We start from the raw sequence: 13360 nt of genomic DNA, 5'->3' as shown, positions 1-13360 counted from the left end.
CTCAAAAGTCACATTAAATGAAGTTAAAAGTCCAAAATGTAACCCCATCATTTTCTGTTTCCCTATGAATCCAGGCAGAGCAGTTTATTTCTGGCATCCTTCAAGGCTCAGTCCTTTTATTTAACTTAAACATGCCTTCATTTGACAAATTATGTGGGACAAAACAAAATCTTTCTGAGTTATTTTGGGCCCACATCTTACATTTTGGGCAACCTGAGTTAATCTGGTTTTGTTACTGAATGACAGTTGGGGTCACATCTGTTTTGTGCAATATTACTTTTCTATGTCCTCGCTGGCTCCAGAAGAGGAGGCAGGTGGCAGATTGGGCATACGCAGAGTGTCTCCCTTCATCAGCACACTGAGGCTGGCCTTGACATATCCTTTCACCCCTGATCTGGTATCTGCCGGGTCGGTGAGAGGAGCCCACTTCTGGTAGAAGTTGTGGTCTGGAGTAGCAAAGAGGTCAGAGGTGAGTAGGTATTACAGTAGTTAATACCAGTTTTGGAGTATTGCAGTTTTAGCCGTACGGGTACCTGGCTGGCTGTATACAGTGGAGATGTCAATTTTAAAGGTTCCAATGTGGGTCATCAGGAAGGCCAGAGTCCGCCTGTGGAAAACCTGAGAGGAAGTAATATTACAGGTGATCATGATGGCCAAGACTCCCAGGTCTCTCACCATGGTAACAGTAATACAAACAGAGGAGAAAATATAAAGTAGAATTGACCTTTATTTCTATGACTTTATCAAAGAAGATTTGCTGAGCGTCCTGAAACTCAAACTGGAAAGTCTGAAAGAACAGAAAAAAAGAGAAACCACTCTTCTATATCCTGCTGTCGTCGACTGAACATGGTATAGCAGTTTATTCTACTCTGCATTGAGGATTTCAGCGCTTGGCTCTATTCTAATTGTGATTCTGTTCTCTAACATTCCTCCGGACTCTCCACTCTGCTGTACCTCATTGAAGAACGGACAGTTGGTGGATTTCTGCGTCACTGTGTTTTTTTTCTGGCCTCCAACTCTGATGAAAACTGCCGGGTTTATGTTTACACCAACAAGCTTCTGAGCTTCCAGGATGTTCACATTCACCTGTATCCACACACAGTCACACACATACACTTCATATTACTGGTAAACATGAGCTTAAACCAGTTATTAGAGCTAAAAATTTGAGAGGAGCCACAGATTTATCTACCCATTAAATATATGATCATCACGAGTGACACCTCTCACAATGCAGACTGTAACTGAGATTTTTAAGGACATCTGAATGGGAGGGAACCCCACATCACAAAAGAAGGATTACTTACAGCACTCACAGCTGGATCCTTGAGAAATGGCTTTAGAAATGCTTATAAAATTTTCTCATTTGTTGAATAATCCAAACTGGAATAAACTCACCTGGAAACTCTGGACTCTTGGCATTGCTGCAACTGCACTTCTGGATAGTGGCCGGCATCGACTACACACACACACACACACACACACACACACACACACACAGATGAGCGAGCAGATACGTTTTACTGCATCCAGATGGGTTAGATGCATTTGACAGATAGTCTCACTGACCTCAGAAGAGGTGTGAAGATAACATCTGATGTCTCCAAATCCACTACATCGTCATCATAATCATCATCTTCGTCATCATCTTCACCCCCTGCCCTAACCAGACTCTTACCCAAGCGACGGGCTTCTCTCTCCAACTGATCTGGGCAAGCAACCATAAGCCCTCTGATGGAGAAAAATGAGAAATATTCAGTGCTCGATTGACTGATCCGTCAGAGGTAGCGGGGTCTACACATGTTACAGGGAAATTTATTCCAGAATGCAGCTAAACACACATCTGCTACTGTGTGGAGTAAAGTAGAAAATAATGAGTGACATCTAAATTTTTCTCATGCAAGAAAACAGCCGAGTTTCTATACAGCATTATAAAGTAGGTATTGGGGAGAACAAATCCTAACAGTGTTATTAATGATGCACATCTAATTAAATTAGACAACCAGTCTGGATTTCAAGGGCACATAGCTGTAATAAAATATTCTGAATTTTTCTGGATGTTTCAACTACATTCAGTTGCTGTTATTCAGCAGACAGAACTCATGCCTGAAGGACGTATCTTGGTCAGATGACAAGAAAATCTCAGTTGGCTGACTGATTCCAGGGTGAGCTTTATTGACTTCAGGTTATTCAACTGATGTAGATGTTTCAATGTCAGTATCTTACAACAATGTCTACTAGTTTTGCAAAAAGAACAAATGTGTGAGTTTGGTCAAGTCTCACCTTTCAGGGTCATCAAATCCCACATTCCTGATCACCAGGCCTGATCTAAAAATTTACACAAAAGAGACAAAACGACATGAGAGAAACAAATAACCTGGACTGGAAGTATGCACTAATTCTGTTCAAAACTCTCTTTCATAAAGAGCTGGGCTTACAGTTTTCCCCTGCTTCAAGTGCTAAATCATACCAAACACATCCTACAGAGTCTTATGTTGGTTGAAAATCTACCTGACATCACTTCTTTAGATAATCCAAAAAGTACAAAAAGTTGCAAGTACCTTACCTTACATCAAACATATAAATTTCATCAATATTTTGCTCTAATTTGAGAGACGAAGCTTAAATACAGGATCCTGTACAGACTGCTTCTTTTATACATAAACTATTTCCACTCATTGTGGTTTGTTTCTAGGTTTGTGGATGCCTAAACCCTTTTTTTTTTTTATTATTACAGCTTTTTTAGCTCATTTACTCAGACTGACTAAACCACAAAAAACACTGGATGGCACATAAGAAAGTCCATGTGCTTCAAAATTCTTGGCACTATACGGCTGCAGTTTGTCCAAAAATAAACTCCCCTCAAAGTCGTACATCAGTGTTTTATAAAACTCATAATAGATTAATGTGATGGCTTTATAATCAAAAGAGTATATGTGTATAACTTCTTTCTGGTGTAAAGGTGCTCTTACTCATCACTGTCTTCAACCGGCAGAAATTCAAGTTCCTCCCAGTGGCCTGCTGCTCCTTCCAGGGGATGGAAGCGAATGTCCAGCTCTATAATGATCTGCAGGGACAGAGTAATAACCATAGTGGCTGTAGAATAGATGAAGACTTGCTAATCTAAGCATGGTGTGTGTTTGTGTGTCCGTACATCAGTCAGGCTGTAGTTGGCATCAGTGAGTGGTTCCCGTAGCAACAACCTGCCCGAGGTAACAACATGCTGGAGACTGATAACCAGTCGGCCAAGCAGTCTGCACACAGATACACAACACAGATACTTGGTATCATATACAACAACTGTGTGTTTGAGAACAGAAGTGTGTAAGCTTCTACATTGTTGTGGGGATACATCTAAGTTAAGGTTTTCAGTTTCAAGTTCACTTTTATACTGTTGGTATTCCACTGAAAAAATGCATGAAAAATTAAAATGCTACTGTTGTCCAATTAAAATCCAATCAGCAACTCTGCACACATTATGATAAACAGTGAGGGTTCAGGTTTGGGTAGAGAAGGAGGCAAGATGGACTACATCAGGAACGAAGGAAACACAAACAGAATAGATGCACATGTGTGCATGCATGCATGCGTGTGTGTGTGTGTGCGTGTGTGTGTGTGTGTGTGTGTGTGTGTGTGTGTGTGTGTGTGTGTGTGTGTGTGTGTGTGTGTGTGTGTGTGTGTGTGTGTGTGTGTGTGTGTGTGTGTGAATTACCTGTTGGAGAAGAATTTACTGCAGTTGTATACACTAATGGACAAAACTTCATCAGTGATGACTTTACCATAATGTGGCCACCGGAAATTCTGTGCACGCACACACACACACACACACACACACACACACACACACACACACACACATACACACACACATTAAAATGAAATTACAGAAGGAAATTTGGCCACAGACTTTTAAGCTTTTACCAAACAAGGTGTGTGTCAAGATAATGAGCCCAAAGTTCTATTATTGTTAGAGTTTTTATAAACTTTAGCCACTTTTCAATGACACCAAGGTTTTGTAATAATGCAAACTGTTCACTAATCTACCCTCTTCTATTTGTTCTGCTTCCTATCTGAAATGACATACTCAAAATAAATTGAGCATATCTTCACACAAGGGCAGAGTGTATAATATTGGTCTCAAAAGAGAACTGATATGTGAGATTGTTGATTGTATATTGGCATATATTGTTGATTGTGTCACTATAGAAGTGACACAATCAAAATATGTGTTACTGTGTTGTTAAATTCAACTGGAACACAGAAAAAAATATTAAATGTTTTTTTTTTTCGACTAAACGAAAACCAGATTTCTTTCAGTGAAAACCAAAGGATAGCAGCCCAATTCATCTAGGAATTAGTAATTTGGTGTCTGAAGAAACAAAAGACATGATGTATGACAGCATTTTCTTTGTTCTTTATTTATACACATTTCTAAGATTCATTATTTACTGAAAGTTTTGCTCAACCAAACCGCAGAGCAGGCTGTTAAAGGGTTAAAGTCCCATATATTTGCTTGGGGTTTGAATTGTATTTTCTTCAAATTTTTTGGTATGCTGCTTGCTGAAAACAGGATTTTCCAGACTCAACACATATTCCCAATAACCATGTTGTTGAAACAGGAGATGACGATGGAAATCATGGAAATTTTAACCATTATTTTAAATACTTACAATGTATTAAATTAGTTTAATCAGTAACAGTAAGTTAATAACTGATTTTACAATGTAAAAATCTAGTAGTAACAAAGGAAAAAACTCAAAACAAAGTAAGAAGCAAGATGCTGCCTAGTTTTACTTTGGACAAAATATGAGTGGTATACACACACACACACACACACAAAATTAGTTGGTCACACCTGAAAAACAAACACCGACTGACTCAGATGCAGGGAAATATAACCGAGGCACTTAGAAACTCCAGCCCTGTCCACGTCACACACAGGTTATGGTTTTACATTTCTGTTGCTGCCAACCGTGTTTATGTCAACAAAGACTTGGTGATGTAATTAAGCAGGAAGTGGCTTTGGTTCAACAAATATTTTCTCTGATGCTGTAAGTTAATGACGTTTGCTTTTACGGGAACCACACATTCAGTCATGCTCCCCTCTGACCAAAAAGACAAAACGGTTACATCAGTGGACTCCAAAAGTGAAGGAACTCATGAACTTCAGTGGTCATTTCAAGTTGCTTCTCAATATTTATCTGAATGACGCTGACTCGGTTGGTTGAACGTTCTGAAGATATTTGATTATAGAATAAGATTGATTAGATAGTTATGATAGAAGATCTTCATGGTTTTATCAAAACGGACTGAAATTAGCTATGATGCATCACTCTTCATGAGAGACTACAGTGTTCTTTAAATGTTGCTTCTCAGATGATTAAGCAACACAAAACATTTCAATCTTCCTGCAGAAAATAACTCCACGTACCATTACCAAAGTGGTGGATTGGCCACCTTAATGACACTGGGCCTTGCACCCATTGTCATCATCATCCTTTTTCCCCAATTGGTGCCTCAACAAAGTGCATCAGAACAGACGAGAATCCCATCAGTTGTAGGTGTGCATGTGTGTTCAAGGAGCAGTTGTCTGTATTTGTGTTGGTTATGTACTGTAGGAAGGGAGCAGTCTCCTATCAGCTCCATTAAAATAGTTTGACTGTGAAGTAGCCAAACAGTCACAGCTACCTGCTTTAGTACTCACACACACACCACTTCTTTGTAAGGACCCCATTTATATGATATATTTCATCACACCAAACTTTACTATTTGTAACCCTAAATCAAAGTCTGATGACTCAAAGGAAGATTTTCTCACAAAAGCCGCCTTTCTTGGGCCTAAAATTTAAGTAAGTTTACATAAATGTATAAAAAACCCAACCACAAACACGCACACAGAAAACTGTAACATGATCTGAAATCTCAGCAGCTCATTGCCCAAATTTCCAGCTGAAAATATTAGAAACATTTATAGACACAATTTGTTTTTGTTGTTGATGTTGTTGTTGTTGTATTTTTTTGTTTTTACAGCAGCACCTGGTGAATGTCAGATTAACTCCACCTCATCATACACCCATTTTGAGGCTGCTGTTGGCCTCTTTCTACAAAAAAAAATAAAGAAAAAGCAAACTACTAAAAAATCCATGATTCTGTGGTTCATTCTCCACTTTGAGTTCTGTCCAAGCACAATTGGGGCAAATTAACTTTGACACATGCTCTCAATTATTTTGGGTTTTTGTGAACTTGCGTTTTATTGAAGGGAGGTCTTCAGTAAAAGACGTTCACTCGCTGCTGAATGGGGCTGTGAGCTGAGTTGGCTAAAACAAACAGTTTTTGTCTCCCATGGGTTTAGTTTGTTAGTCAATTTATTACCTGTGCTTTACACTACAGGTCTTGACTCTTAACACGGAACCGTTGTGAAGTTTCAACCTGCCAACAAGTTCATTCAAATGGAAATCATCCGCTATCAGTACACTCTTTTTTTCTGAGTAACAGCTTCTGTGTAGATATACTTGAAGATATTTCATTAACTGATCTCAGCAATTGTCAAGTTTGGATGAGATTACGTAGTTTAGAAGACATGACACGGACAGACAACCACCATGGTACTGTGTTCTATGTAAGACAGCTAACTTCAGATGAATTTATATTTAGATGCACGTACAGACAAAGTATCATGAAATAAACACCTTAAATTAGTATTTTTTATTTTCATTTAGTATGAAAGAAATAGGGCAGTGATAGCCTAGTGATTACAGAGATGGGCTTGGGTCTGGAGAACCTGGGATCAAGTCCCTGGGCTGGCAACTAAGGTAAACCACTGTGGGCCCCTGATCAAGGCCCTTAACCCCCCCCCAGGCGCTGGAATCTGGCAGCCTAATGCTCATGGCAATTGGGACGGGTTAAATGCAGAGAAAGAATTTCCCAGCTGGGATTAATAAAATAGAATATAAAATAACAAGAAAAAAAAAAGTCAAAATCTCAAAATTGACCAGGTGATGAAATAATGGATTTTTTTCCTGCCATCTTGCTTTAAAACTATGTTTGACTAGAGACAAAATGGAATCATCAATGCAATAAAAACATTTTAGGAATGTTAAATTGGCTAATAAATTAATGAGAAGATATTTTCTACATATTTTGGAACCAGAAGAGTCGCCTCCTGTTGGCCACTAGTAATAATGCACATTTGAGGGCCTCAATTTTCAGACTTGGAGGCCGCATGAGTTCGTTTACAGCAGGAGTGGGAAACCTTAGATTTTCAGTCTATTATCTACACACTTGCAGCTTGAGTGGGTGACTTACCTCATTGAAAATGGCCAAATTTTCACACTGAAGTATTCTGGTTTTATGGGTAAAATCTGGAGGACAAACAGACAGACTGGTAACCATGGTAACAATGGTATCTCGTGCTAGTTATCTTGCTGGTAAAACCAACTAAACCATTTATTAAACTGGCAAGGCACTGAATTTATAGTGTGAAATAACAGCTCTGACACCTCTGTGTACTGACTTTTTTTTCTCAAATTCCCAAGTCTACCCATCAATCCTAATATCTTTTTTTTTTTTCGTAAGGGGGGTCTATCCAAACTTTTTGAGGAAAACTGAGTTTGAAAACACCCTACTGAGGAGCCGTTAAGGAAGCGCTCATTGTCAGCAATACAGAGCAGATTACAAAGACAGCACACACAAAACACCTGCTGAAGTACTTTCTCAGCTATTTGCCGATTATATGACAGACGTATATCAAATCAAGTCTCTGAGCTTGATTAATTTAGCTGAAAAAACTAAAATCTGCAACCATTGAGTACTAGGTAGATTCTCGTTTCAGATTTTTTCCTTCACTTGTCAAATATCTGAGAACTGGAATTGTTTTATGATGTCTAATAATTGTTCCTCTTGTCAGAAGTGCTCGAGGACAAAACTGCTTGGGGTAAGTTTATTTAAGAATATCATGGGATTTTCTTCTTTCTGTGCAACCTTTTATAAAACCCTAATATCACTCAAAACAACCATCTAAGAGAATGTCCAGCAGTTAGATGTGAACACCAAACAGACCTGCTGGAAGCAGGATCAGTAAAGGTATAATACTCTACATTCACTTTGTTATTAAAAAGAATTTTTTTTTTTTTTTTTATGAAGGAGCCCCATTGGAGTATTTCTATTCCACCCTATCATTGATTCAGTGTAGGTAGTTTTAATTATTATTCTGTGCTGTTGAGATTAAGAGTTCCCTTCACTGTAGCAAAGCTGGAAAACACACCAGGTACACCCACATACTTTTGGAGAGAAAGAATCCACACAGGTGTGTTTGGACACGTTACCTCTGAAGCACAGCTCGACCTTTCTGTCAGATCGTCCCGGCAGGTTGGAGATCCTCTTCAGTTCCACGCTGATGGACATGATGGCGGACACCTGTCAGTTCACCTGTTTGTCAGTCTGTGTCTACATCATGTCTCATGGTTGATGTCTTCTGTCCGCTTTCTTCAGCAGGTGGGACCTGACTGCTAAGGTTGTTCTTTGCGTGTAAGTGAACATGTAGGCTTGTTAAAGTGTGTGTGTCTTAGGGCAGGTCTTTCTAATGTTTGATAAAGTAAATAGAGTTGCACAACTAGTTTCCTCCTTTTGAAAAGACACACATACAAACAGAAAGAGAAAAAAACGGGATCACATAAAGCTTTTTAAATATTATACTAGGTAAAATAATTATTGATGCTGACAGTTATTTATGAAGTGCATGAATTTATTTGTGTTTAATTCATGTTTGTGTGTATTTTCCAGCTTTCTACTGCTGTACAATACTGTCAGTAAACATTAACAGGACCCAGACAAGTAGCTGAAAATTGTTTTTGCTCTCAGGTGTATGATGGCTGCCAGACAGAAAACAATATTAATAAATGTATTGACTAAAAATATTTAAAAGCTTTTATTGTTCATTTGTTTGTCCAATTTAGAATTATCAAAACTCTTTAGTACACACTGTTTTTCTAAAAGAGACATAGTGTAAAAGAAATGAATAAATAAATAAGACTGCACTGTTTTTATTTCTTGGTGTGAATGTTTTTGTGAGAATGGTTTTTCATGGGATAAAGCCATAACAAAGACAAATTTCTGTTTTACTTTAAAACAGACAATAAAGTTATATCTATCTATATAAAAATAGAAATAAAAATAAATAATAAAATTAAAATTTCAAAGAAGAAAAAATACAAAAGGCAAGTTGGAAGTAAAAGTTCTGAACCCAAAGCAGCAGGATCATAAAACTGACTTTCTATCATTTAGTCTGGTGTTGCTTTTCCCAGATGGTCATTTCCTGCTTGGAAAAAGAATCCAAACTAACATTTAGTTATAACAAGGAAACTGTTTAAGTTTGCAGGAGTTTTGTTGCATCTTGAGTGTGTGTTTTTGTGTCTGTGTTTGGTTCTTTTTTTCTTTTCTTTTCTTTTCTTTTCTTTTCTTTTCTTTTCTTTTCTTTTCTTTTTATAGAGGAAAACGTTTATTTTTAAGGAACTTTTGCTACAACATGGATGACAACTTCACCTCAACTGAGTCCAGGGGGGTAAAATGCAGCTGTCCTGCACTAGAACGAGTACTGGAACCAGTAACTCATTTTACTTGGGGTGTTGACCTTGTTTGTCACATTCTGGTCTGAAGATGTATAAGTGCAATGCTTATTCATTTTTTCAGTTGCTTTATTTAAAAAAAAAAAAAATATATATATATATATATATATATATATATATTTCTTTTTTTTTTTTTGACTAATTATTTATCAAATTAATCATTCATTCATTTATTTTCTTTACCGTTTTGACTTTAGAGTGATTATGCTAACATGCATGTGTTTGGACATGGTCATAATAACCCATATGGCCACAGAGGACAACTCTGGAAATAGCCAGCAAAATAATAATAATAATAATAATAATAATAATAATAATAATCCAACTGTAGCAGCTCTACAAACTGGATAACACTTTTTTATGTTGCATTACTGACTTCATAACTAAAGACCTGTGTAGTTCTTAAAGGCATACTCATAAAACAACTGCTGGATGGAGTCAAAACAAGATTTACATAAACACTTTTTCATTATTCTTAAAAATAAAAAAACAAACAACACAATATTTGGGCTTACATTTTAAGATTCCTTTAAGTTAATTTGGAATAAATCAAGCATTTAATTTGGAACAACTTTAATCTTTTTAGCTGGCTTACCATGACACCGATTCAGTGATTAATAGTATTTTTGAGAGAAACTGATAATAATAACTAATAACCTAACTTAGCTAAACTTTATTCGGTCACCTGTTCAACTTTACAGTCCACTACGTTTGTATCTTGGTTTAATTCTGAGGACATCATCAAAGAGATACTACAAAGAAATTATATTTTCTCATCAATCTCCCTCTGGATGACATCTACCACTCCAGAAGCAGAGTTTCTTCTAATGTAAAATACATCTCCCACCCATTTCACAACCCGTTCACTTTGCTACCCAAACGGTAAATGGGGGAAAATCTGGTCTGCTTGCTAGGCTCTCATTTCAGAAACAGCAAGCAGGCTTCAGAGTGCACAAACTACATGTTATCAGATTGCTCTGCTATAAGTTTGCCATCATATTTAGTTTTTATTATTGATAAAATAAATTGGCCATAGTAAACCTTCACATATCTAGCTTTAAAACACACCTGTAGGTTTTTACTGAAATGTTATTTTATTATGGAACATAATGTCACTGGAATTTATTCAGAGAATAAAACATCCCATATAGTCTGTAATAAAGGATGGATCCCTTTGAACTACTTATTATCGCAACCTGTTGCTTCGTTTCCCGTCTCACAGTAAGGATGTAACCTGGTTTAACTGATCGGCCTCCTTGATGTGATATTGATCCCACAGAACTGTCACTGAAGCTTCAGTCCCTAAAATGACTCTCCAAACTTATTTCACATATGAATTCTTCATAAACTGCTCTCTTGTTTAGTTTAAAGGGGTAGTGAACCAAAAAATGTGTTTTTGAGCTGTGAACAACACAGACTTACTTGATGGTGATGAAAACCACATATACTGTTGATAAAATTTGTCATTTTTAAATTTATTTTAAAATCAGGATTTTGTGGGTAAAAATTGGCTCATAACGCCCTCTACAGGGTAAAACCAGGTTGTTGTTTTTTTGTGTGTGTGTGACATAGAGAGGTTATCTATGTCATGAGAAAATCTTAAAGAAAAAATAACCCTCTGTGGCGTAACTGCTTTGTGAATCGCGCTTTGCATTTTGCCAGTGAGCTGAGCTGCTCTCTGTCAATCATTACCGTCTGTGTATCCCGACCCGTCCACTATCCACTCGCGGATCATCCCACACCTCCCACCCGACTGTTGCAGTTTCAGGCATTTTTCAAATTCAGCAGTGGGTGGAGTTACGCAAAAAGTAGGGGTTGTATTTACACTTTAATTAAAACTAGCTAACTATAGAAATTTGTTCCAACAAATCACACAAAAACTACTCACTATCGACACATGATCAATAGACATTATAACTGTGACTGTCATGTTCAGCAGACATTCTGTTCACTTTACATTAATTTTAACTTAAGTGGTAGAACATCACCTGTGAAAACTGACTTCACCTGGTGAATATTGGGAGGCTCAGTTGCTCCACTCAGCTGGATTGCATACTACCATTGTTGGCACGCACAGCGGGGTGTAACTACGTTTTTTGAGGGTCCTAAGATTACATTTATAACTACAATCTTTATGTGAATAAATCTTTGATTTCAGTGCAATGAAAGGCTTTTGGATTTACAATGCGTTTTTACATGTATGATTTAAGGACAAAAGTTGGGGGCCAGTTCTAAAGTAGTACCCCTCCCTTGCCCCCCTGTAGATCTGCCCCTGTGTGACAAGCAGTAAAGGCGAATGAAATACAGCAAATATGAGTGACCTTAGATTGCCGTTTATATACTAGTTCAAATGTTTCTTGGCTACTTTGACGTAAGTGAAAAAATAAATTTCCCTTCACAAAGAACTCAACGAAGGCGGGACAACAAGGTGAGCAGCAGTCTGATGACTCCCCCCACAAAAAAAAAGTTTAGAAATACAAGATAACTAATGGTTCATTAGACAAACTTTCTGCTCAAATATTTGGAGGTTTTTAATTATTTGTGTAGGTAAATGATTGAGTTTCTCTTATTAGTTTAGACAAAACATAGGTCTGTTTTCCAGAAAGATGTTTCATTTCACCAGACATCAAAATAAACCAACAGCGCGCAGCCTGGACTTCGAGGTGCATCAAATCATGAGATGATAAGAATAAACAGACAACAACAGACTTGTTATATTTGCTTTGGCCCTTCAATTCAATGCAAGCCACTGCAGTTTTATTGAATGACGGTTAAAATAGTCAAAGATGTTGATGCAGAGGATATACATGTTGATATGGAAGAAAGTGGTAAACAGAGTAAACATTTTCCCAAAATGCAGACTAAAATGTGAACACTTTAATCAGTTAGGCTGTTGTGTGCCAAGAAAAAAAAAATTGGATAAATCCTACAATTTAAAACTAAAAAAGAATAAAAACAACTCCTTAGTAACATTAAATGTGACAAAAGATTTTTGACAAGCTTGTTTCAGAGCTTTCAGAGCACTATTTCACAGTCCATCAACTATGTATCTTCAGCCAACTGTGAGATCTGAGCTGAGATTTAGTTAAACTTCTCCCAAACAAAGATGGGACTTGGCCAAAACAAATCACAGTCCTCCAAGCAATAGCAAATACAAATATCTTAAGAGAAAAAAAAGGGTGAAAGGATAAAAACTTACTTCAAAAACATTTCGTTTTCAATCTATAGGTTCTTTACCCATTATAAACAAAGTTGGCAATGTAACATGGCTACAAAAAAAATCATTTATGCTTCAGTGAAACTTGTTGTTTGCAAGGTTTTCCTATGAGAAACCACAACATTCAAGTTTAATACAGGACATTTTTTCCAGCCCTATTCTTCAGCTCCTGTTATGTGAAATAAAGGCACAAAGCTAATGTTATTAGTGATTTAAAGTGGTTAGAGTTTAAGTGCTGGCAGCGGCATATTTAAACATTAATAAATGCAGTTTTGTTGCAAATCTGACACAATAAAACTAGAGCTTTTACATAATCACTTTCTCTGACTCTAGGAGCCACATCAATCAGAAGAAAGCTGATGTAGAACAAAAACAGAAACCCGGAGGACTTTCTCAGAATCTCATGTTGCGTTACATGTGGCTCTGGACATGTAACTGTCTTATAATGTCTGAAAACTTTAACTTCCACTAAGTCTTTGTGGCTCAACGTATGAGAAAATCCATTTTTGTTAACAGATGG

At 37.2% G+C, this 13360-nt stretch overlaps 1 protein-coding gene across 1 annotated transcript in view; it reads right to left on the bottom strand.

Moving 5' to 3' along the window:
- fer1l4 (fer-1 like family member 4) overlaps positions 1–8415 on the bottom strand; it is a 33699-nt gene extending 25284 nt beyond the window's left edge. Inside the window, exons 1-12 of the mRNA XM_041978446.1 lie at positions 8325–8415; positions 7306–7361; positions 3713–3801; positions 3155–3254; positions 2973–3067; positions 2284–2328; positions 1570–1731; positions 1399–1459; positions 955–1086; positions 725–787; positions 534–618; positions 278–446 (exon numbers count right to left, since the gene is read on the bottom strand). Of these exons, the coding sequence (XP_041834380.1) occupies positions 278–446; positions 534–618; positions 725–787; positions 955–1086; positions 1399–1459; positions 1570–1731; positions 2284–2328; positions 2973–3067; positions 3155–3254; positions 3713–3801; positions 7306–7361; positions 8325–8403 (1136 nt within the window). The 5' untranslated portion in view covers positions 8404–8415. The remainder of the gene's footprint in view (positions 1–277; positions 447–533; positions 619–724; positions 788–954; positions 1087–1398; positions 1460–1569; positions 1732–2283; positions 2329–2972; positions 3068–3154; positions 3255–3712; positions 3802–7305; positions 7362–8324) is intronic.
- Positions 8416–13360: the final 4945 nt, after the last annotated feature.

Source organism: Melanotaenia boesemani, chromosome 3, assembly GCF_017639745.1.
Source record: "Melanotaenia boesemani isolate fMelBoe1 chromosome 3, fMelBoe1.pri, whole genome shotgun sequence".
NCBI classification, from domain to species: Eukaryota; Metazoa; Chordata; class Actinopteri; order Atheriniformes; family Melanotaeniidae; genus Melanotaenia; species Melanotaenia boesemani.
The sequence above is the reverse complement of the archived record's forward strand: the minus strand, read 5'-3'. Positions and strand labels throughout refer to the sequence as shown.